At 41.5% G+C, this 23,423-nt stretch overlaps 1 protein-coding gene across 4 annotated transcripts in view; it reads left to right on the plus strand.

Moving 5' to 3' along the window:
- Positions 1–23,165, plus strand: part of LOC112225082 (collagen alpha-3(VI) chain) — a 94,495-nt gene extending 71,330 nt beyond the window's left edge. For all 4 annotated transcript variants that reach the window (XM_024388697.2, XM_024388696.2, XM_024388701.2 and 1 more), the window contains 32 exons: positions 228–320; positions 721–774; positions 1,099–1,170; positions 1,294–1,320; positions 1,450–1,494; positions 1,817–1,870; positions 1,994–2,056; positions 2,411–2,476; positions 2,717–2,770; positions 2,944–2,979; positions 4,050–4,112; positions 4,445–4,507; positions 5,327–5,389; positions 5,732–5,794; positions 6,908–6,958; positions 7,156–7,191; positions 7,415–7,477; positions 7,778–7,840; positions 8,400–8,432; positions 8,556–8,592; positions 8,819–9,324; positions 9,615–9,723; positions 10,053–10,754; positions 11,001–11,109; positions 13,419–13,471; positions 13,670–13,930; positions 14,360–14,443; positions 16,733–16,918; positions 17,343–17,393; positions 20,742–20,927; positions 21,777–21,893; positions 22,221–23,165. In XM_024388697.2, the coding sequence (XP_024244465.1) occupies positions 228–320; positions 721–774; positions 1,099–1,170; positions 1,294–1,320; positions 1,450–1,494; positions 1,817–1,870; positions 1,994–2,056; positions 2,411–2,476; positions 2,717–2,770; positions 2,944–2,979; positions 4,050–4,112; positions 4,445–4,507; positions 5,327–5,389; positions 5,732–5,794; positions 6,908–6,958; positions 7,156–7,191; positions 7,415–7,477; positions 7,778–7,840; positions 8,400–8,432; positions 8,556–8,592; positions 8,819–9,324; positions 9,615–9,723; positions 10,053–10,754; positions 11,001–11,109; positions 13,419–13,471; positions 13,670–13,930; positions 14,360–14,443; positions 16,733–16,918; positions 17,343–17,393; positions 20,742–20,927; positions 21,777–21,893; positions 22,221–22,261 (3,504 nt within the window). In that variant the 3' untranslated portion in view covers positions 22,262–23,165. The remainder of the gene's footprint in view (positions 1–227; positions 321–720; positions 775–1,098; positions 1,171–1,293; positions 1,321–1,449; positions 1,495–1,816; positions 1,871–1,993; positions 2,057–2,410; positions 2,477–2,716; positions 2,771–2,943; positions 2,980–4,049; positions 4,113–4,444; positions 4,508–5,326; positions 5,390–5,731; positions 5,795–6,907; positions 6,959–7,155; positions 7,192–7,414; positions 7,478–7,777; positions 7,841–8,399; positions 8,433–8,555; positions 8,593–8,818; positions 9,325–9,614; positions 9,724–10,052; positions 10,755–11,000; positions 11,110–13,418; positions 13,472–13,669; positions 13,931–14,359; positions 14,444–16,732; positions 16,919–17,342; positions 17,394–20,741; positions 20,928–21,776; positions 21,894–22,220) is intronic.
- The last annotated feature ends 258 nt before the right edge of the window (positions 23,166–23,423 follow it).

The following is a 23,423-nucleotide window of genomic DNA, read 5'->3' on the forward strand; positions in this document are numbered from 1 at the left end:
ACCCAACTGTGCCACACACATGCTTTTAGGAATGAACCTGGAGAAAGTCTAAGGACTAATCTACTGTACAGTATGACCACGTTGAACATTAGGAAGATACTTGAAGTCGTAGTCAAGTCACAGATATGCAGTTTTGGATTGAGTGGATAATCAACCAATTTTGGCTGTACACAGAAAATGTTTTGTCCCATCTTAAATTCCAACTTTATATTCATTCCAATTTACAGGACAACATTGCTGAGAGGGAGTGCTGTGCAGTGCCATGTAAATGCACCGGCACAAGGGGAGACCGAGGAGCAGTCGGACTTGGAGGATCCAAGGTTACTAATGTGCTTTGTTATTATTACTTGAACTTAACTACGGTATACTAATACACAATCTTAGGAAAAAGGGTTCCAAAAGGGTTCTTCAGCTGACCCCATAGGATAACTATTTTTGGTTCCAGGTTGAACTCTTTTGAGTTCCATGTAGAACCCTCTGTGGAAAGGGTTCTACATTCAACCCAAAAGGGTTCTACCTGGAACCAAAAATAGTTCTTCAAAGGGTTCTCCAATTGGGACAGCAGAAGAACCCTTATTGGTTTTAAATGTACCTTTTTTTCTAAGAGTGTACTTAAGTGTGTAAACATGTCTTGGGAAATATAAATGCCTTGTGAAAGACTATTGTGATGAGTTAGTTATACAGTGCAAATGTATGCATAATACGCTTCTTATCTTGCAGGGCAGCCCAGGTGGAGCAGGCGGAGCAGGACATCCCGGAGATGAGGGAGGACCCGTAAGTCAGATTTCTGTTCATATCTGAAACAACTTTAACCTCACAAATATCTGTTCAGCTTTCTTCCTGTCTTCTTTAGTAAGACTGTACCCTCAGGCCACACTATGTACCTGCTCTGAAGTTTAAAAATAATAATAGTTGGATTTACAGTATATAGAGCCTTTCCGGGGCTCAAAGTGCTGTAACACATTGCTACACATTTCACCACCAATGTGTAGCACCTTAGGGTGATGAACGGCAACCATCATCAACCTCAATGCTATTCAATATAGTGTAAATGTTGTGTAACAGGACATCTCTCTCTCTCCTCTCATCCTGTGACAGGGAGACAGAGGTCCTCCTGGTGTCAATGGAACGCAAGGTTTCCAGGGCTGTCCTGGACAGAGGGGCATCAAGGTAAGTACCCACTTAGCACTACTGTATCAATCAAAAGGTTAGCTGATGTGAAATCATAACAGAATGTAATATCTTTTTGCATAAAATATGTAAGAATGTATCTCCTTTTTCTCAATTGATCAGGGTGGTCGTGGATACTCTGGAGAAAAGGTGAGTTTAAAAAAAATATAAAAATCAATACTTTACTCCACCTGATAATAGATAATATATTGATCACATAATAGCTTGTTAAAATGTTAGTGATGCGCATTACCCTCAATAACCCTTGTCTTCTGTCAGGGGGAATATGGAGAGATCGGCCTGGATGGCATAAACGGAGAAGAGGTAAGAAAAACATAATTTATTTTGCAATAAGATTTGTTTTTCTATGGCATTTGCTGAAAATGTATCCTAAAGTTAGAAGGTCATACAGAACTTTACGTGAACAGTTACAGCTTTTGACATATTGGCCTCATGTCAGAAGTGCTTTTGAAATCCTCCCTTTTTTAATCCACGACTTTACAAAGCAAAATGTACAGTAAATCTAGCTTTGAATGCTTACGCTTACAAGACAGACCCACAGTAGTAAAGGCAAATATAATGACTTATGATTGACTTTTAGACCACTCTTGAATGTGTGGCTGACTGATATATTGCTTTCCACCAGGGCAAGAGTGGAGTCGCTGGACCCCCAGGAGACAGAGGGCACCCTGGGAGAAGGGTGAGTCCTCATGTGGTCATTGCAACCTCATAAACATCCATTTCTGGCTACTTTTCCATGCATTCATTCATTTGAATTATTCTGATGTGCTTACCACTCACAAATGTTTGTTTCTGTGTTCAGGGACCCAAAGGAACTAAAGGACATGCAGGAGACATCGGGGATACAGGAATCAGAGGAGATCCTGTAAGTATTTGTTAACATCTGAAATACAGTACAGCCTTATTCCCAGATTACATTTTACATTTCAGTAATTTAAGCGATTTACAGGAGCAATTAGGTTTAAGTGCCTTGCTCAACAGATCAGTGCTTGTTTTCATTACAGAATGATTTAGTTCAGGGCCAGGGATGGGAAAACTGATACTGGTTCAGTCTTCAGTTGGTGTTACCTTATAATGATAGCAGGAATCCCAATCATTGGGATTCATATGGTAGATATAACAGAGAAACCAACCAAATTTGTCAACAAAGTATTTTGTACTACATCATTAACAGCCAAACTGATTCTGAATCTGATTCCATTTGCTTTCTGTTTGCTAGGGAACCACAGGTCAAGATAACAATGTGGCTGGACCTAAAGGAGACCCAGGCGATGTCGGCCCAGTGGTAATGTCTTCCTCTCACCAAGCTAGTGTGTTAACTGCCTGTGGGGATTACAGTGTTTGTATAGGAAATTAACCATAAAGTAACCTTCTATTCTTAATGTTTTGTGTGCTGATTTGCAATTGCACAGTGAGTAGGAGTGAGCATCTTCACACCTCCTTTCCTGTTTAAGCCATCACTCTGTTTCTTTCACTGGTGTCACTTCCTGTTATTGTCATTGATGTACTTTGTCTTGAATCCCAGGGAGAGCCAGGGGAGGATGGTAAGAAGGGAGGCCCCGGTGAACCAGGCAGGACGGTATGACTACTCTCTCTCTTCTTCTCTATTACTAAAAACGGTGTTATCTGATATTTGGCTTAATATTTCTTTCTACCGAATAGTTCACTTATCTATGCACCACCACATTATGAGGGAACTCAGTAATAACTGTGTCTGTATAATGTATTTATTCCCTGTTTGGATTGTATTAGGGTTCTGATGGTAGAAGAGGCCCACCTGGACAAGCTGTAAGTGAACCCTGAACCTTACCTCTGAACATACCCAGTCTTGATGCCTTGCATTAGCAGGCCTAATGTTGCATAACCAGGCTACATTACTGTGCCTGATATCAGGGTAACCAGCCATTCCACACCCAATGACCCATTGCCATGTGCACATTGACAGCACTTCCCATGCAGTCATCAGACTTAAATCATGGCCACTGTTAGGGTTCGTTCCTTTCGTCCTTGTCAATCATTATTGGCTCATTGGTGAAATTAGCATTATGACAAGATCTTTAATTAAATCATTCAAAAACCTTTATTAATGCAATTGCAGACAGAAGTTGACAATCAGGAACATAGCACGCATGCTTAAGAGTAAGTTCTGCATCAAACAAAAGGTCTCCAGTTGTTTTATTAAACCCTCAGTCTAGCCTGGTGGTCACTACCTTTTTACTCCTGAGAACAAAACCCTGCCTACCAAGCTATATAAACAATGGCTTTTAGTGCTATCTAAAAACTTAGCAGTAAACGTCCACTCCCCAAAGTTGATTTATTGTGGAATGTTTGACTAGTCTTATCTCTTTCACTCCCCTGCAGAGCTCCTTCTTCACAGTCACACATTTCTCAGAGGGACCTCTTTATAATGAGGCAGAGAGAGAGAATTAGAAAACAACTGTGGAAAAATATTAAAACCTCAATGTATATGTATTGTTAATCTGTAGTCTAGGACCCTATAAATGTAAGGAGAGAGGGGTTTTATAACCCTTAATACAACATAAGTATAATCAATTATTCTAATACATCAAACATTTTGGTACAACCCTTATCATGACCCCTAGGTGAACCCGACACCACAATAATACACATACATGTACTATAGTGTGGGGCCACCATAATTAGCAGACATAGCATCCCCCTCTCCATTACTTTCTATGATCAAACTTAGCATATCTAGCTAGCGACTGTCCTTTAAATACGCTACTCAATTATCTACAGTAAACTCAATTAATCTAATCTCAATAAACTGATCATGTTTACTGAGGTCTAATCACATATCGTATTTAACCGAGACATGGGTTTCTCCTGTGTCATAGGGAAACCCTGGCAAACCCGGAGGCGATGGTGTGCAGGGAGAGCCTGGTATTGGAGGATCCAGAGTAAGTGCCTCCATACACTGTGTTTCTAGACTTGTTGACAGAACATTGTGTAGTTTGCGTTGTGCATGTTTATCGTCCCTTGCCAAAAAATCCATTACTGTCATTACACTTTTATTGGTATCAGTCATTACATGGGCTTTCATAGTAGCCATGTTTATACTGAAGCTAAGGGGCTGAACTAAGTCCAACAGGCAGTTGAACTTCAGATTCAAATCACACTCACTCTGTAACTAAACACAATTTTTTATCCACCAAATCTATTGGTCACTTTGATTCTACAGGAGACCTGTCTCTGATGTAGACGTGTGTTTGTGATGCTTTGTCCTATTCAGGGCCAAGCTGGACCAATCGGTGCACCTGGAACCAGAGGTGAGGACGGGAACCCTGGACCAAGGGTAAGTGAACTACCAGCGCCATTTTAAATGTGGCACACTTCTGATATTGAAGGTTCTGCAGCATGTTAAGACCTCAGTCTCTTCTTTGTATCAAGACATACAGATAGATGTAGGATCTTAATTTGAGTCAGTTTGCTACAGCAGAAAAATAATCCTTTAGCAACAGGAAATGTGAATTATTATGTGGATTATCATTAATGGACATTTTTTGTGGGGGTTGAAACATTTGTCGTTAGGGCAAATTAAGTCTGACATTTTAAAGTGGAAATTATGAATGTAAAAATTCTCAACAACAGAAGATTGAACCATATGTAGGCTTCTCAAAGGAACAGTGCCAATATTAACCCCTAAAACTTTGGTTATAGTAGATCTATCTAATCATTCATCTTTAACCTAATTGTTTGTGCCACAGACTGATGAATTACCATAGGGTTTCGTGTCCTCTTTGATATTAGACGTTTATTTGTTTGTTGACATTTAAGTTTGGACTTTGAGATGTACTGCACAGCGCCATATAACTTGATGAAAAGGCATCTAATTGGGAATCACAGTAAACACAAGCAATGTGCGGTTGGAAAGAAGTAACACATGTTCTGTAGGAAACGCAGACAAAATGAATGCATGTGCCTCCCAGCTGACATACAGGAAAAAAATGCTGACACTGTTAAGAGCACATTTCACATGTAGGGTCTGTAGGAGTGAATCTGCTTTGTAATCATGACATACGACAACACGCGTTGCTTCAGCATCTCTGTAACCTGACAGTGCCATGGTGTCAATGGTGAGAAGATTTTCTCTGATTTGTTTGTTTTATTCCAGGGTCCAGGAGGAGCCCAGGGAACCCCCGGAGACAAGGGCAGGAGAGGAGCTCTGGGTCGCAAGGTACAGAACTGATCATCATTGGCAACGCTCTAGTCTAGCCTATGCTTCACAGTCATCCCAGCCTTGTTTAGGTTACAGTATATTCACAATGGCCTAAGCCTCCCACTCTCCCGTTACTGGACACACATACACGGCCTATTAGAGTCTACACAGAATGATCCCTAACAAAACTTCCAGGCCCTGTGTCACATTTACTTCAAGTAACGGGGGTGAATGCAATTAAATCTGGAGGAAATCTCTGCGCGACTCAGAAGGAATGTTTTTTTCGAAGTGTGCTCTCTCTCTCTCTTTCTCTCTCTTTCCCTCTCTCTGCTTCTCATTCCTTGTATATCTGCATTATAGGGTGAGCCAGGAGAGCCCGGACCAAAAGGCATCGTGGGACCTCTGGGACCTCGTGGTGAGCCTGTAAGTCATTACATCACATTCTGTTAGCTAAACGCAATTGACACCTAGGGAAGATTAACAAACAGAATGACTATTAATCAGATCGTAGACTATACACATGCAATACATCATAATTTACAGTATGTTATTGGAGTTCGAATCATCTTTTCCCATTCTTATCCTATTTAGTGGATACATTTCTGAGATTAATTGTTTCTATTGTAGCCCTATGACATTTTGTTAATATGAGCCCAGGCTTGTGACAGTGTGAAGTGTACACTTGCACACTCCCCACTACAGATTTGAGCATAGTGTAAGTAAGAATAAACATTGGTTGTAGGGAGTGTCCATCAATGTTCAAGGGATAGTTCACCCAAATTACAAATGTATATATTGGTTTATTTACACTGTAAGCAGTCTATGGACTAGGTAAGACAGAAATCCATGCTTTGGTTTTGTTAACCTGGTCACGGCCCAGTGTTAAATCCATGAGAGGGAATGTGCAAGTAGTCAACTTTAGACATGCTCCAGTCTCTTGGGCTTTCTGATGGCAATATGGACATCATTATCACGGCCAGTTCAAAGAGCAGCAAGATTTATGTCTGTCTCTGAACTCCTCTCACTTCTTAGAACCTGGAGCATGTGTCTTTAATCTCTTAACTGGTATCATTTTGCTGAAGTGCTCGTACGTTCTGTCTCATTTCATTAGCCTCATACATGATCTGTCCCAATGCAGTGACTTAGTACACGGTACTAGTGCATAGTGTCCTGGTACTGGAATGATCCGTTTAGATCCGTGCATACAGTTCTACTTCTCAACTAATATCTCAGTCTGTACATTAGACCTGGGTTCAAATAGTATTTCACAGCTTTCAAATAGATTGAGTGTTTGCTTGTGTCTGCCTGGAGTGCCAGATGGGTGGGGTTTGAACTTTTGGAACCATACCATTGGACCGTTCCTTTGTGCCAGGCAAGCTCAATCAAGCACAGCTAAAGTATTTGAAAGGTTTTTAATACTATTTGAACCCCGGTCAGCTGTACATAGTGACATTGTTCATTGTTTAGCACACATGGTACTGTTAACTAAGATTGGGTCATTCGCTTTGCGGTAAACTCAGTATTCTCTTCTTACAGGGCGAAGATGGTCGAGATGGATTTGGTATCGCAGGGCCCAAAGGAAGAAAGGTAAATAATCAATATGTCTGTTTGTCCCTCATATTCATCTGTACTAGTCCAATCTGCACCTACATAATTAATGCAATCACTAATATCCAACAAATTCAACCAATACATCAATGTTCGATGTTATAACGAGCTTGCATGATGTTAAATTGCCATTATCAACCCATGCTCAAATGAACTGACAAATGTCTTCCTTACAGGGTGATGAGGGCTTCCCAGGATTCCCAGGACCAAAGGTAATGTCAAGTACATCATCACCGTCACAGCTTACTAAGTTCAATTCAAGGATTGCTGAAATGAAGCGCACTGTTTCATTCAAATGATCTCAGGTGGAAATATAACATTTTCAAAATCACCAATTTTCAACATCACCAATTTCATATTGGTCAAATTCAGATGGGTGTCTCTCTTATTGTTCCATGTGACAGTTCCCACACTGCTGTTTCTGTCACCATGCAGGGGGCGGCAGGTGATGGAGGAAACAATGGCGGACCAGGACCCATAGGAAACCGTGGCCAGAGGGTGAGTGCTTTAGCTGGGGTGGGAGACTGGGATGAGGGGTGCTGTGTGCAATGGGTGTTTCTTAACTGATAACATAACTAAAACAACCACTGTGGTATGTGTTTGTTTTACCTAACTGAGTTGAATGCACTGACTGTAAGTAACTCTGGCTAAGAGTGTCTGCTAAATTGCCAAATAGAAATGTAAAAATATCAAGGTAGAGTGTACCATACAGTATGGGTAAATTGATGCATACATTTGGAATGAAATCATACAACTTTTTAAATCTGACTTTTAATGCTGTTGTATTGCTTTTTCTAGGGTGTTTCAGGTGAAATCGGTACTCCGGGTCAAAAGGGAGAGGTTGGATACCCCGGGCCTTATGTAAGTACTGACTTTTACAGTGGGTCCCTTTCTCAGACCCATATTTAATCATGGTCCTGGACTAAAAAGCACGTCCAATTGAGATTCTCCACTTATACTGCGTTTTAGTCCCGGCTTAATCTGGATCCAGGAAACCAGCCGCATGTGTTCACAACACTTTATAAACCTTATATTCTCTCCTTGGTCCTGCATAATAATCCATAACTGTATAGATATTCATAGTCATGACTTTATAGTCTAAGACATTGCTAGCAGTTTAATTCAGCTCTAGGAAGAGGCTATCAATATTTACCCAGAAAATTAAATATCTTGACCTCCCACATAATGCCACATTATAAAATCTCCATACGTAATTTTGTAACATTCACAGTCTTTGGAGGTTTGCCAAGTAGTATATGTATTGTATATAACGTCATTACAAACTGTTCACTGTTTATATAATGGACACAAATAATGGTGTTGTTATCTGGAGCGGTGCCAGGCCTGAGAAAGTAGCCTAGTGCTTTGTCTCCTTCCAGCTGTGTCCATCTGTTCAACTCTGCTGTTTGTCTTCCCACAGGGCCAGAAAGGACCGAGAGGACCTGGCGTTGTGGTAGGAATCCATTTATCAGACAGAAGACATTTTGTTTAGGAAAATTGACCAAAGTTTACATGTGTGGAATATATACTGTACAATGTCTTAACATCGGTTTGAAATTGTCTGTTTTATCCTTAGCAATGTGACCTTGTGAAGAAAATCAGAGACAACTGTCGTAAGTACAAAATGCTTACACTGATCACCATGTAATATACCATATTTAATGTATTAATTGGCACTAGAAGGGGCGGTAGGGGCACCCACAACCGTATGTCGTGTAAAACCACCTCAGATACACACTGCATAACCGACCTCCCTCCCTAGCCCCAAAACGTCAACATTTATTGACATATGAGTACGAATGCCCCTAAACTTGTTTTTCTTTTTTCTTTTATTCTCAGCTTGCTGCTATGGTCAACAGGAGTGCCCTCTCTACCCCACTGAGCTAGCCTTCGCCCTGGATGCCTCAGACGGCGTGGGTCGGCCTGCCTTCAACAACATGCGTGACGCCGTGCTCCGCCTGGTCGGCAACATCACCATCTCCGAGAGCAATTGCCCACGCGGTGCCCGCGTGGCCCTCACCCTCTACAACAACGAGGTGACCACCGAGATCCGCTTTGCCGATGCGCTGAAGCGCCGCTCCCTGGTGCAGCGCGTGGAAGGCTTGCAGGCATTACAGACGCGCAAACAGCGCAGCCTGGAGACGGCCATGAACTTCCTGGCGCAGAACACCTTCAAGAGGGTGCGCAGCGGCTTCCTCATGAGGAAGGTGGCCATATTCTTTGTCAACGGGCCAGTGAAGGATCAGCGGGCAGTCAGCGCCGCGGCCCTCCGTCTCTATGACTCCGGCATCGCCTCGGTGTTTCTGGTCAACAAAGAGGATGGCCAGCTTACCAGAGCCCTGAAGGTAATGTAAAGGATGCCGAAATAAACCCCTCTTCCATAGGGTAAAGTTTTGCTCTGATACCATAACACAAAGTAGGGAATAATTTTGGCTTTGCTCCATTATCTACACTACCATAATATTTAGAAGAAAGTGTTGGCATGCAATGTGGAAGTATAGATATTGGAATGTAGCTATTGCTCTGGTACCTGAAAGCAGTGTACAACACTTAAAAATGAATTTACAGAGCTGTCGTATTGGCAGCTGACCTGGCCATGTTTTTGAATTGTCATTGCTTCCTCCCTGTGTGTCAGATGAACAACACTGGGTCAGCACTGGGTCAGGTGATCGTACTGCCTAATCCCGGAAGTGCACAGTACAACTCGGCTATCCAAAAGGTCATGAGCTGCCACATCTGCCTGGGTAAGAGCTTTTCTCATATCTTCAGAGATTGACTTCACACAAATGCTGCATTGAATTGTTATTTATATTTATATTCAACACCAAAGACATTGTGCGTTCTTGTGTTCTACATTTTTTATTTATTTATGATGGTGTAACTGATTTTTCCACTCTTTCTTTCTGATCATAGTTATTCTATTGTAAGCTTATTGGATGCACATTGCCTCTTGGTGCCATTCACAGTTACATACAAAACGAAAATAGCTTTCCAAACAAATCCAGTAAAACATAATGAAAACCATAACAAGTCAAAACGCTTGAGACAATTTCTGTGTTCATTTATTCTCCAGACTCCTGTGCTCCAGACCAAATGTGTGACTACGTCCCCCCTCAGCAGTCGAGAGACAGGAGGTCCTCCACCACCGACGTGGACATTGACATGGCCTTCGTCATGGACAGCTCCGAGACCACCTACCCCACTGTCTTCACCGAGATTAAACGCTATGTTGCTCACATTGTAGAGCAACTTGAAGTCTCGTCAGACCCTATGGCATCCATCCACCACGCCCGTGTGGCTGTGATCCAGCAGGCACCCTACGAGTTCCTGCGCAACAGCAGCGGCTCTCCGATCCGCGTGGACGTGGGTCTGACCGACCATCGCTCGGCCCAAGACATCCGCAACTTCCTCCTGGACAAAACGCCCCAACTGGAGGGTGGGCGGGCGCTGGCGGCAGCCATCGAGCACACGGTGGAGCAGGTGTTTGAAAGGGCGCCCCACCAGCGTGACCTCAAGGTGCTGACATTGTTTGTGACAGGCCCAGTGGAGGAGGATGAGGAGCGGCTGGTTGCCGTGGCCACCGATGCCAAGTGCAAGGGCTATTTCTTGGTCATCCTGGGCGTCGGCGAGAAACTTAGTGCTGGGGATGCCCGCGTGATGATGCGCATGGCCAGTGAGCCCTCTGACGTCTTCTTCAAGAGGCTGACCAGCACCTCACACTTCTACGACAAGCACATTCAGAACTTTGGCCGACTGCTGCCCAAGTATCTCAGCAGTAAGTGCTTTACTTCACACTGTTGCCGTATTTTGAGTACCTGCTAATGTCCACCTTTTATTCACTGATAACAGGTTTTTCATAGAAAAAGCTAATTCAATAATTAGTTTGAATGCACATACTTGTTAACACATTGACAGTCGTTCAGGTTGACATTGTGGAGACCACTTACAAACACGTTGCAGGGGCCTTTTAGTCAGGTTGACACTATAGGTGAAGATTGTCCTTTTCCTCTTGTGTCTGCAGTTGAGAACGCTTTCTACATGTCCCCTGAAGTCTCCAAAAACTGTCATTGGTACCAGAGTGACCAGCCATTCCCCAAGTTCCCCTTCCCCAAATCACACCACAGCCAAGAGTGAGTATTCAGATCATGTTACATGATACATTTGTATCATATTATGACATTGCTCATCATGATTGTCATGTAAATCACTATAGTTTATGTATTGGTAGAATTCAGAGGCTGGAGACCCACGGCATAGGCGCGGACCACACGGAGACAACAAAGCAATGTTTCAAAAATGGTCTAATTTAATAAAGACATTTGTAGTAAAGTATAATGGGGAAAGGGAATGAGAAGGCTCATTACAGTGTTGGGAAGGGATCACAGAGGTGATTTAATGAGGGTATGAGGCATGAGTTGGTGTTCAGAGGCATGACTTCAGTGCAGGACAGGCTCATCATGGATGGGCGGTGTTGGAGAAGAGCTCAACTCTTCCACTGAGGGCAGGACAGGATTTGACTGAGAAGACAAACAACAATAACACTACACAGTTAGACAAAAGAGCTAAGAATGAGTATGTCCAAGCAAGGAGTAAAATCATTGATGTGTATGATGTCAGCAATCATGAATTTGCCCAAGGTGTGGAAATACAGACAGACAGACAGACAGGTTCACCAAGAGACAGGCATGATCCGCCGAAGTGTCTCGCATTGATGTGTAATAATGTGAATGTGTTTGTCTATGTGATTGACTCTACGTACAGTAATGAGAGAAAAATAACAGGGCTACTCACAGGGCTTGGAAAGGAAACATTCAATGTGCTAGTGGATGAGAGGGAATATGAGAATGACTTCTGTTCATCACAAAGAGTTGACACTGGTAGTGGAGTGGTCATGCCCTCTTAATCAGGGAACAGGAGGAACTTAGAAGTAAATACAAATAGAAGATTAATTCCATTGCAGTAGTGCCATCATAGGTTTGGGCAACACGATTCTCCATGAAGTTAAACGCAGACATTTAAGAATTAACAAAGTCAAACACAGACTGCACATTTCACCCACTTGACACTTGAAAGTAGCCCAACAAACTGGATGAAGCCCTGATCATCCACATACTTGATGATAACTAACTGTGAGTGACAGGTGATGTCTGTGGTCTCATCCATTTGCCACTTTCAATAGTTGATGCATGGGAAGCTTTCAAATCATTCTGAATTGATTTTGAAAATCCAGAGAAGACTGTAGAAATGTCCGTATGTTCACCAAGTAAAGCATTGTAATGTGCAATTATCTTTGCAAGCTCCTTATCGTTGCCCTTGTTAGCAGAACTTTCCCTCTTATTGTGCCCCCTTGCTTCATCCTGTAATGAGCCATTGTTTACAATGGCCAACTCTTACATGCCCCAAAATGCTGTATCCCTGTTTCTTCTGACCTTCTTGTTGTGTTGCGCAGTTTGAAGATCCAAACCTTCATCCATTACATGATCGATGCAGGTTTATTCCAGAAGCTTGAAATGGATCTGGGCACGAAAGGGGTTCTTCAATAAGAAACCCACTTCATTGTCATTAGCGTTAGCTAGGCATTCTGGCAGAGAAAACTGCACTCTGGTAGCTAGCTAGCTAACTACCTGCTTGCTACTAAAGTAAAAAAAAATGTAGTTTTAAAACTAAGAAAACAATATATAATCTACCTCCATCTCCTAATTTGAATTGAATAATATCCCCCCAAAAATCAACTCTCAATCTCAATCTGTCAAACAATGTCACCAACTCACCAAGCTTCTAAACCACACATACATAGTACTAAGTTCACTCTCTGATGGACAACATGTCAGTTCATACTGCAAAGGCTTTGATTGGTTGGAGGATGTCGTCTGGAAGTCGTCCTAATTACCATAGGTCTGTGGAAGGGGGTGAGCAGCATGAGCAATATATGTTTTGTATTGAAGTCAATGTAGCCAGAAGAGGATGGAAAATAGCTGTCCTCCGGGTACAACATGGTGCTAACCTAGAGGGTGCTGTTGAGACTACTCAAATCAAAGCAAATCAAATGTATTTATATAGCCCTTCGTACATCAGCTGATATCTCAAAGTGCTGTACAGAAACCCAGCCTAAAACCCCAAACAGCAAGCAATGCAGGTGTAGCAGCACGGTGGCTAGGAAAAACTCCCTAGAAAGGCCAAAACCTAGGAAGAAACCTAGAGAGGACTACTGTAGACATTCATTTCAAAACAGTGTCTTTTAATCAGGCATTTGGCAACATATATTTCGTATAGTTTTATCTTAAAAGGATAACTTTAAGGTTTCATTATATTACATTTTCCAGAAATTCACTGAGTAGGATGGTCCTCCCCTTGCTCCTCTGAGGAGCCTCCACTGGTAGAATGTTATATATTCTGTGTCAATTATCCACTCTGTGTCAATTATCCACTCTATGTGTAGGAAACATCAAAAACACCACGAAAATCACCAGGCAGTCCATCCAAAGCACAAAGGTAAGACATGAAATATAAAATGAAATAGCAGGGTTTACATCCAGTTCAATAAATCAATCCCCATTTCCTGTGGTGGTTCAAAGACTAATCAAAGACTAATCAATTGTCAATGTGTCTTTTGTTTATTGACTGTGATTTTATTGTCTGCTTGTGTGTTATTTTTGCGTGTGTGTTAATACCACCCGGTTTGACCACTAGACCAAGAGGAGTTGCACGTAGCCAACACCACTTCCAGTGGCCTGACCCTGCGCTGGGCCAGCCCGGACCCCAAGCTCATAGCCTACTTCGAGGTGGTGGTGACGCGCCTGCGCGACCACACACTGGTGCTGAGGAGGAATGTGACAGGCACGGAGCTCACTGTAGGCGGCCTGGAGAGCGCCCAGACCTACCACGCCGTGGTGACCACACGCACCGCCCAGGGCCATGTTGCGGCCACACACAAAGGCATTATTACCACCAGTAAGTCCATGAACACACCACAGTGATTGTCTGGTGTGCTTAGATTACCTGTTTTACTCTGCAATGGTGATGTCAACCTGAAATCCATAGTCAATGATCACAGTTTCGTCAGAGCGATCGATTGTTATGTGTATACTGTACAGTAGGCCTTTATTATTCTGAAAAATAAGATTTCAAAATGATTGTTATTATGATAATTAAATAACTATTGGTTTATTGTTGTGGAACATCCAAGCAATGATTAAAGGGACTTTTCCTGTTTCGTCAATATCTTTTTGGCGTTCATATATTTCATTGGAATTTGTACCTTTTTGTAATGTAAGACAAAACAAAACAAGTCACCTGTTGGCAGACAAAGCCACACAACATCCATAAATATTGTTTTAACTGAATCCACTGACCATTATTATGTAATGTCTGATTGGACAGAAGCAGCAGCAGAGCATAAGATCGCTGCTCCCATGGAGGTGACTGGTATCATAGCCACTACACCACTGGACAAACCAGAGATTGGTGAGTGACACTTGTCGTGTGTGTATTTGTGTGTGTGTGAGCGAACGAGAAAGATGGTTGGCGTAATTTAAACCAGGATTTCTTTAAACAGTTAGCTGATTTATTAGGCATTGAGGATAATTGATTTGTCCCATGGGAACTTGCAATTCAAACTCTAAAAGAGCCAGCCTCTACTTTTGAGAAGCTTTCCCCTTTGTTTCTATCTAATGGTCTCTAATGAGAATTCATTGTGTTTGGATTTTAATTGGCAGTATTGTTGTTACTACAATTAATCCAACAGTATGGAGCAGCATCACTCTTCAAAGCACATTAAGCTTTATCACACATGATGCTCCATTATTTTCAAGTTAAAAGCCCACTCATATATAATTAGTTTAAAATATGAAATATGTCTGTAAATATCACAGAGTGGGCCTTAAAGAAAATAACAAATGGGCTTTTAATATACACGGAATGTACAAAACATTAGGAACACATTCCTAATATTGAGTTGCACCCCCTTTTGCCTTCCGAACAGCCTCCATTCATCGGGGCATGGACTCTACAAGGTGTCGAAAGCGTTCCACAGGGATGCTGGCCCATGTTGATTCCAATGTTTTCCACAGTTATGCCAAGTTGGTTGGATGTCCTTTGGGTAGTGGACCATTCTCGATACACATGGAAAACTGTTGAGCATGAAAAACCTAGGAGCGTTGTAGTCATTGACAGGTGACATCGATAAGGGATCATAGATTTCACCTGGTCAGTCTATATCATGGAAAGAGCAGGTGTTCCTAATATTTTGTATACTCAGTGTGGAGCCAAGAAGTCCAGAGGAGAATATTACTTAATAAACAACAGAACTGTTCACTGACAGACAATATCTTCAGTATTATTTTAGTGCCTTTAGCTTCTACAGTGAGAGACCGAAAACGGTCTTAAAATAAGTAGGTTGCAGGACCTTCAGAGCTGTAAACTTGCAATATCTGCAGTCTATTTTTCAGTACAAAACCTACAAAGTCTAACATGTCTTGTGGAAAATAACTTCATTGATGAAGATTTATTGCTCACATGTTGAGCCTTGGAGTGAGGCCACTGCAAGCGCTCCCTTATGGTAGAAATATAAGGTAGTAATAGCTAAGAGGTGAGGTCATCTACAATAGTTGTCATAGTGACTGCTGATGTTTTATTTATAGACATACTGTATATATTCATGATCTATGTACATGTCATATGATATACATTGTATATATTATATAAATACACTACCATTCAAAAGTTTGGGGTCACTTAGAAATGTCCTTGTTTTTGAAAGAAAATAAATTCTCCATTAAAATAACATCAAACTGATCAGAAATACAGTGTAGACATTGTTAATGTTGTAAATGACTATTGTTGCTGGAAACTGATGATTATTTATGTAATATCTACATTGGGGTACAGAGGCCTATTATCAGCAACCATCACTCCTGTGTTCCAATGGCACGTTATGTTAGCTAATCCAAGTTTATAATTTTAAAAGGCTAATTGATCATTAGAAAACCCTTTTGCAATTATGTTAGCACAGCTGAAAACTATTGTGCTGATTGTCAATAGGAACATGCTATACTAGCACTATGTAATGTGCAAAGCAGAAAGGACTTTATCGTAGCGTGGTTTTGACAGGTTCGCTTGAGTCCAAGACTGTGGATCAATTCATGTACTTTCTCAGCATTACCTGAGAGGTACTTGTGGAGTTGGCTCAACAGGATTAGGTACATATGGTGGTTTCGCTGCATATCACGGAGATCACACAGCCACAGACCTAATAAATGACTAAAATGTACTAACATTAACATGTATTAACTCTGATAGCAACATCGTTAATGGAAGAGCAGTTTATTGAATATGGCTATTATTCTTTCATCTCAACAATTCACCAATAGAAACCTATGCTACTGTACAACTTCTACCTTTTCCACTCGACTCACAATGAACAATTTACTGTTCAAAACTACTCACAATATTAATTGCAGATATTCAACCACTGTAATGTGCAATAGTCCTACTAATTGATTTTCACGAGTTTCATTTACCAGCAATGAGATACATTTAATTTCCTAACAAATGTTCTGCTTTCACTTTTCAAACACTTCTAGCCATTAACAATTTAATTACATATGAATTAACTTACTGTTTAGTGATGGCTGACAACTGGCTCACAGTAACTCAAATATGCTTTTAGATGGGTGATGTTCATCATAACCATACTAATACCTCTCTCCTCTCTCTTACCCCTCTTGTGACTGGTCTTGTTTTTGCATGTTCTAGCTAACGAGCTCACAGACCCATGCTCTCTTGACTTTGACCCTGGATTGGCGTGCAAAAACCATCAGGCTAAGTGGTTCTTTGACAGAAAGAATGGGATCTGTACCCAGTTCTGGTATGGTGGTTGTGAAGGCAATGGCAATAGGTTCGAGACTGAAGCCCAGTGCTTGAAACGCTGCATGAGGTCAGGTGAGTGGTCCTTGTTGCCAGGTTTTCTGAAAGCTTATAGAGGCTCTTTGCACCTGACTGGTCTACTTTGACAAAACTAACTAAGTAGCCAATTGTTGACTGTCTTTTGCTTAATAACAGCTGTTTTAAGCAGTCCTGATAGCTCATGCCATGCTTTTGAAAGCAAATGCATATTATGTTACCTGGTTAGCTAGCTGATAAGCTAACCATGGTACTTTTGTATATTGTTACTTGAGTGTTATTTCATGTGACATACACCAAAGTCACCTTTCATGACTGTACACAACATCTATTATATCATGCTATCACACTGTAAAAACAGCTCTATGACATATAGTTCAATTAAAGTGTTATGGGTTGTTGTAGATCAGTTGGTAAAAGGTTGACTTCAGAAACTCTTTTTTTTCTTATTCTACATCACCAGAACCTGAGCAACAAGTGGAACAGCTTCAGACTGAGATCCTTTCAGCTCCCGGTAAGTAAAGCCATTAATATACACTGAAAAAAATATATGTAAATGCAACAATTCCATAGATTTGACTTAGTTAGAGTTCATATATGGAAATCAGTCAATTTAAAAAAAAAATCCTAATCCTAGAAATCCTAATCTATGGATTTCACATGACTGGGAATACAGATATGCTTCTGTTGGTCACAGATACCTTAAAAAAACAGGTAGGGGCGTGGATCAGAAAACCATGCAGCACACAACACATCTTCTTCGCATAGAGTTGATCAAGCTGTTGAGTGTGGTCTGTGGAATGTTGTCCGACTCCTATTAAATGGCTGTGCGAACTGGATATTGGCGGGAACTGGAACACACTGTCATAAACGTCGATCCAGAGCATCCCACACATGCTCAATGGGTTACATGTCTGGTGAGTATGCAGGCCATGGAAGAACTGGGAGATTTTCAGCTTCCAGGAATTGTGTACAGATCCTTGCGACATGGGGCTGTGCATTATCATGCTGAAACATAAGGTGATGGCAGTGGATGAATGGTACGACAATGGTTCTCAGGATCTCGTCACAGTATGCTCTGTGCATTCAAATTGCAATTGAAAAAATGCAATTGTGTTCATTGCCCATACCATAACTCCATCACCACCGTGGGGCACAAATCACTCGCCCACATCACTCGCCCACATCTGCCATCTGCTCGGTACAGTTGAAACCGGGATTCATCTGTGAAGAACACACTTCTCCAGCATGCCAGTGGCCATCGAAGATGAGCATATGCCCACTGAAGATGGTTACAATGCTGAACTGCAATCAGGTCAAGACCCTAGTGAGGACTATAAGCATGCATATGATGGTTTCTGACAGTTTGTGCAGAAATTCTTTGGCTATGCAAAGCCACAGTTTCATCAGCTGTCCAGGTGGCTGGTCTCAAACATTCTACAGGTGAAAAAGCTGGATGTGGAGGTCCTGGACTGGCGTGGTTACACATGGTCTGTGGTTGTGAGGCCAGTTGGACGTACTGCCAAATTCTCTAAAATTATGTTGGAGGTGGCTTATAGTAGAGAAATTAAAAATACATTACCCGGCAACAGCTCTGGTGGACATTTTTGAGTTGCCAATTTTCACGTTCAACAGTTTCCCATCTGCTATCAAGAATGGTCCTCCACCCAAAGGACACCCAGCTAATGGCAGGCCAGTAGTCAAAGAGGGTAATTGATGAAAGAGGAAAAAAAGAGGCTGACAAAGCAACAGACCGGCTACAGTTGGTCAACTGACAGTCCAGTACAACATTGGTGCCCAAAGAAATAATATCATAATAATAATTTATGGTACCCATAAAATAATATCTTTACACAAAAGCGGTATGGCAGCCCACGACCTTACATAGTTCCACTTTTTTCAGCAAAAAACAAGGAATTGCAGTTGCAGTGGATCGAAAACACTGGACATGGAGGTTTGTAAAAACATTGCCTGGTCTGATGAATCCCAGTTCCTGCTGTTTCATGCTGATGGGAGGACTAGGCTATGGAGAAAACCACATGAGTACATGCATCCATCATTCCGCATGTCAACATTGCAGGCTGGTGGTGTGAGGGTGTTGGGTATGTTTCCATGGCACACATTGGGCCCCTTGATAAAAGTGGAGCAACGTTTGAATGCCATAGGATATCTGAACATCATTGCCAGGTGCATCCTTTCACGGAAGCAGTGTATCCATCTACAAATAGATTTTTGTTCAGCAGGATAATGCCCCATTCCACAACGCTAGGATTGTCCAGGAATGGTTCCACGAAAATGACAGTGACTTCAGATTACTGCAGTGGCCTTCCCAGTCACCAGATCTCAATCCAATTGAGCATCTGTGGAATGAGATGGAACGAGCTACTCGGAGTAGAGATCCACAACCAGCCAACTTGACACAACTGTGGGATGCATTGGAGTCAACATGGGCCAGCATCCCTTTGGAATGCTTTTGACACCTTGTAGAGTCCATGCCCCGATGAATTGAGGCTGTTCTGAGGCCAAAAGTGGGTACAACTCAATATTCCTAATGTGTTGTACATATATGCCATTTAGTAGATACTTTTATCAAATGCAACTTAGTCGTTAGTGCATAAAATTTACACATGGGTAGTCCCAGGAATCGAACCCACTACCCTGGCATTACAAGCACCATGCTCTACCAACTGAGCTACAAAGTACCACCATTCTCAGACTATGGTGGAAAAAACATGCCTCACATTTAGTTGTGGTCTCTCATCTTAATACATTACAGCCTGATCCATTCCAACTACCTCTGTAGAACATATGACCGGCTTTGATCGCTGTTGAGTGCGTCATCCAAATGCTTTGCGGTTCAGCTGACATAAACATGAAAGCATTTCCTCCTAACCAACATGTTTCAGGCAGACAACTCTGACTCTCAACTGAAACATGATTTAAATTCAGTCCTCTTGCCCAGATCCATTGAAAACAGTGATATATAATCTCTACTGTAGCAGGTTATATGCATTGCGTAACACAATTTCCTCGTCTGTGTTCACTTTGGAAACAAAGATTCCCTTTGTGTCTGGCTATAAACCCTCCATTGCCTCTGAATGAAGTATGGAATGAGTGAAAAGCCAAGCATGGAGAAAGGGAAAGTTATATTTTAGTCTTCCCTGAGACTGGGCCAAGTCATAAGCGTGGAGCAAATTAATGAAGAGAGCTATTCTTTGCATGGTTCATTGTGTTTTGGACTAGTGAACTTTGCAAAAATGAGCCTGATTAAGTGGTTCACTGTCAGACTTAGTTTTCCTAGGTCTTGGCCTAAATGGGCAGCAGAGTTCTTATTATGATCTGTAGTACTGTAAACTATATTCGAGATCTTGAGTTTGAAGAAGGGAGTGCTTTCTCTCAAGTTGTATATCATATTCACCTCTATTATGTTACAATTAATATCCATTTGGATCAACTATTGGATCATACAGGCATCCCCAAAAACACGTGGACAAATGTTCAACATAAACAGATGTCATGTCAATGGATAACAGATGTCCCTGTTTTGTGTTATCCTGAAATGAATTCCAACATGTCTCCACTAACAAAAACTGACAACATGTTTATTGACGTTGGATGTCATTCGATGTTCATTCCCACTGCATGAAGCATGTTCTGTACACACTACACCTGCAAAAACATGTCCTTAGCTACACCATTGTATTATATCCTAACAGTGTACCTTTTCAGAGCAGAGTGTTCTGCGGTGTCCTTGCTTTCCTATGTGCACAATGCATAGGCTTTGGCTAAACGGCTTAACCCTGGTTTCCGAACCATGTCGGACACATATTCATTGGCCTGCCTATTCTCACCTCCCTCACAGCGGCCTTGACAGGAGTGGAAATCTGTCAGCTCCCCAAAGAGGAAGGCGCATGCGCAAAGTTTGTTCTCAAGTGGCACTACGATGCACTCGGCAAGAGCTGCACACGCTTCTGGTACGGAGGCTGTGGCGGCAACCAGAATCGCTTCGAAACTCAAGAGGAGTGTGAGAAGACCTGTGGAAAAGCAGGTGGGTCTAGCTAGTCATCATATCTGTGTGTGTCTTTGTCTGTCTCTGCTATTGCCTGTCCATCTATTTTTCCATTCATTCATCTAGTCTGTCTATTTGTACAATAATTATATTTAGTTGCTGGTGTCTGTCGAACTGTCGATATGTCCATCTATTTAGTCATCGGTCTGTATACACTGAGTATACAAAACATTAAGAACTTGTTAAATCCACTTCAATCAGTATAGATGAAGGGAAGGAGACAGGTTAAAGAAGGATTTTTAAGCCTTGAAACAAGTGAGAAATGGATTGTGTGTGTGTGCCATTCAGAGGGTGAATGGGCAGGACAAAAGATTTAAGTGCCGTTGAACCGGGTGTGGTAGTAGGTGCCAGGTGCAACTGTTTGTGTCAAGAACTGCAACGCTGCTGGGTTTTTCACACTCAACAGTTTCACGTGTGTATCAAGACTGGTCCACCACACAAAATGCAACACCATTTTAGGAAAGTGTTCATAATGTTTCGTATACTCTGTGTATTTATCTAGTAATCTAACTGTCGGCTATCAACTCACCTCCTTGTAGTTAGATATACACTATATATAAAAAAGTATGTGGACACCACTTCAAATTAGTAGATTTGGCTATTTCAGCCATACCCGTTGCTGACAGGTGTATAAAATCGAGCACATAGCCATGTAATCTCCATAGACAAACATTGGCAGTAGAATAGCCTTACTGAAAACCTGTTCCATGTTCCATCTGTCAATCCACCTAAAACTAATTTCTCAGGGACAGACATGCTATTGCAAATATTCTGTATGTGTAAATAAATGCTCAGTGGAGTTTTCCTTCAATCTTGTCCTGAGGGCAGCTCTGCCTCGAGGGCAAAAGGCATGGGATTGGTTGGATGAAAGCCTCGCAAACCCCGAGCGGCACTCACAGCGACGAGTGAGAATGAAAGGAAAGAGAAGAAAAGGCTCACTAGGTGGTAGGTTGGTGGTAGAATGGGGGCGTAACAAAGGTTTCTATATGCAAAGTTGCTCTTTCGAATCTTACCACAACCCTTAACCTTTACCAATAACATTTATTTTATAAACTTAACCCAACACCTAACCCTAACCTTAGCCAATTGGGATTACGTGTCTAAACTTAACCAGTCACATTTCATGACTAACGTTAACCAATCACATTTGATTCTGCCCTCGAGGTAGACCTGCCCTCAGAACAAGATCAAATAAGGGAAACTCCAAAATGCAGGGAGAATTGGTGTTGTGTTAAAACCATGTTTGTCTTCTTTCCTGCTTTTCACCGACAGCACCTGTCAACCAAGGAGTCATTGCCGCAATACGAACATAGGAGGACATTGATTCATTGTCAACATATTCCTCTTCTGAGATTCGGAAGAAAACCAATTCAAATGGCCAAAGAAAAGCTATACCAAAGGAAAGGTGGCTGCACTGGATTCCATGAACAGGATTTGATCAAAAACAATCTTGAAGTAGTCTTTTTCACAAAATGAAAGCAACACAATTTGCTGCATGATTTTTCCTACTGGTGCTACATAGTGTTTTTTAGTTCTCTGATGGAGTTGCAGAGTACATCCAGTGTTTGTAATGTAAAAAATTCTGCAACAGTTACACCATATGTTTATTAACATAAAATAATAAACTCATGAGAATAAGGTTTTATAATTAAAATGTATGCGTATGACCATCTTGGGACAGAGATGATCAATAAATCGTTATTTACACACACACACACACACACACACACACACACACACACACACACACACACACACACACACACACACACACACACAGGTCCACAATGACTTTGAAAGGGTCATCATAGGTTTATTTTACTTCACTATATAAGTAAGTAAGCATTTCACTGTTGATCTACACATGTTGTTTACAAAGCATGTGATGAATAACATTTGATTTGATATATCCCCCAATTTACTTTCCCTCACCATGCCAAATACTCTCCTAGTTGCAGAGTTCACGCTGATGCTAACACAAGTCCTACCTGGCAGTGTGTATATAATGAGTTAAACCAATTTCTCAGCGTCAAAAGGAATTCATCATGTAACGTCAATGCACTTCTGGAACCACTGCCTCAAACACATGTTCCAGTTTTTGAATATGGAATGTACTTGTCAAGCTGTTTTTTGTTTTGTTTTACTAAACTTTGTGTTTCATCTGGGAACGGGGGAAATAAAAATGAATTAGACTTTCTAATAAACTCAAGCATTGAATTTCTTCTTTTTGATCTCTTGAATCACCAACTATGCAACACGCTGTGTATCTAACATCAAAACATAGAATCAAAGAGGAAAAGACTGGAGAAAATGCAGAGGGAAGGAATTAAACCAATGAAACTCTATTTTTCAACATGGGAATCAAATGGACAGGACTGTGTAAAAGAGGAAATTCAGGGTCTGGAATGTAAGGCTGAAGGGAATCTGGTACATGACTCAGTTTGAGAGCAAAGCCCTTGTAAAGTACTGACTGTT

This window comes from Oncorhynchus tshawytscha, linkage group LG26, assembly GCF_018296145.1.
Source record: "Oncorhynchus tshawytscha isolate Ot180627B linkage group LG26, Otsh_v2.0, whole genome shotgun sequence".
Lineage (NCBI taxonomy): Eukaryota > Metazoa > Chordata > Actinopteri > Salmoniformes > Salmonidae > Oncorhynchus > Oncorhynchus tshawytscha.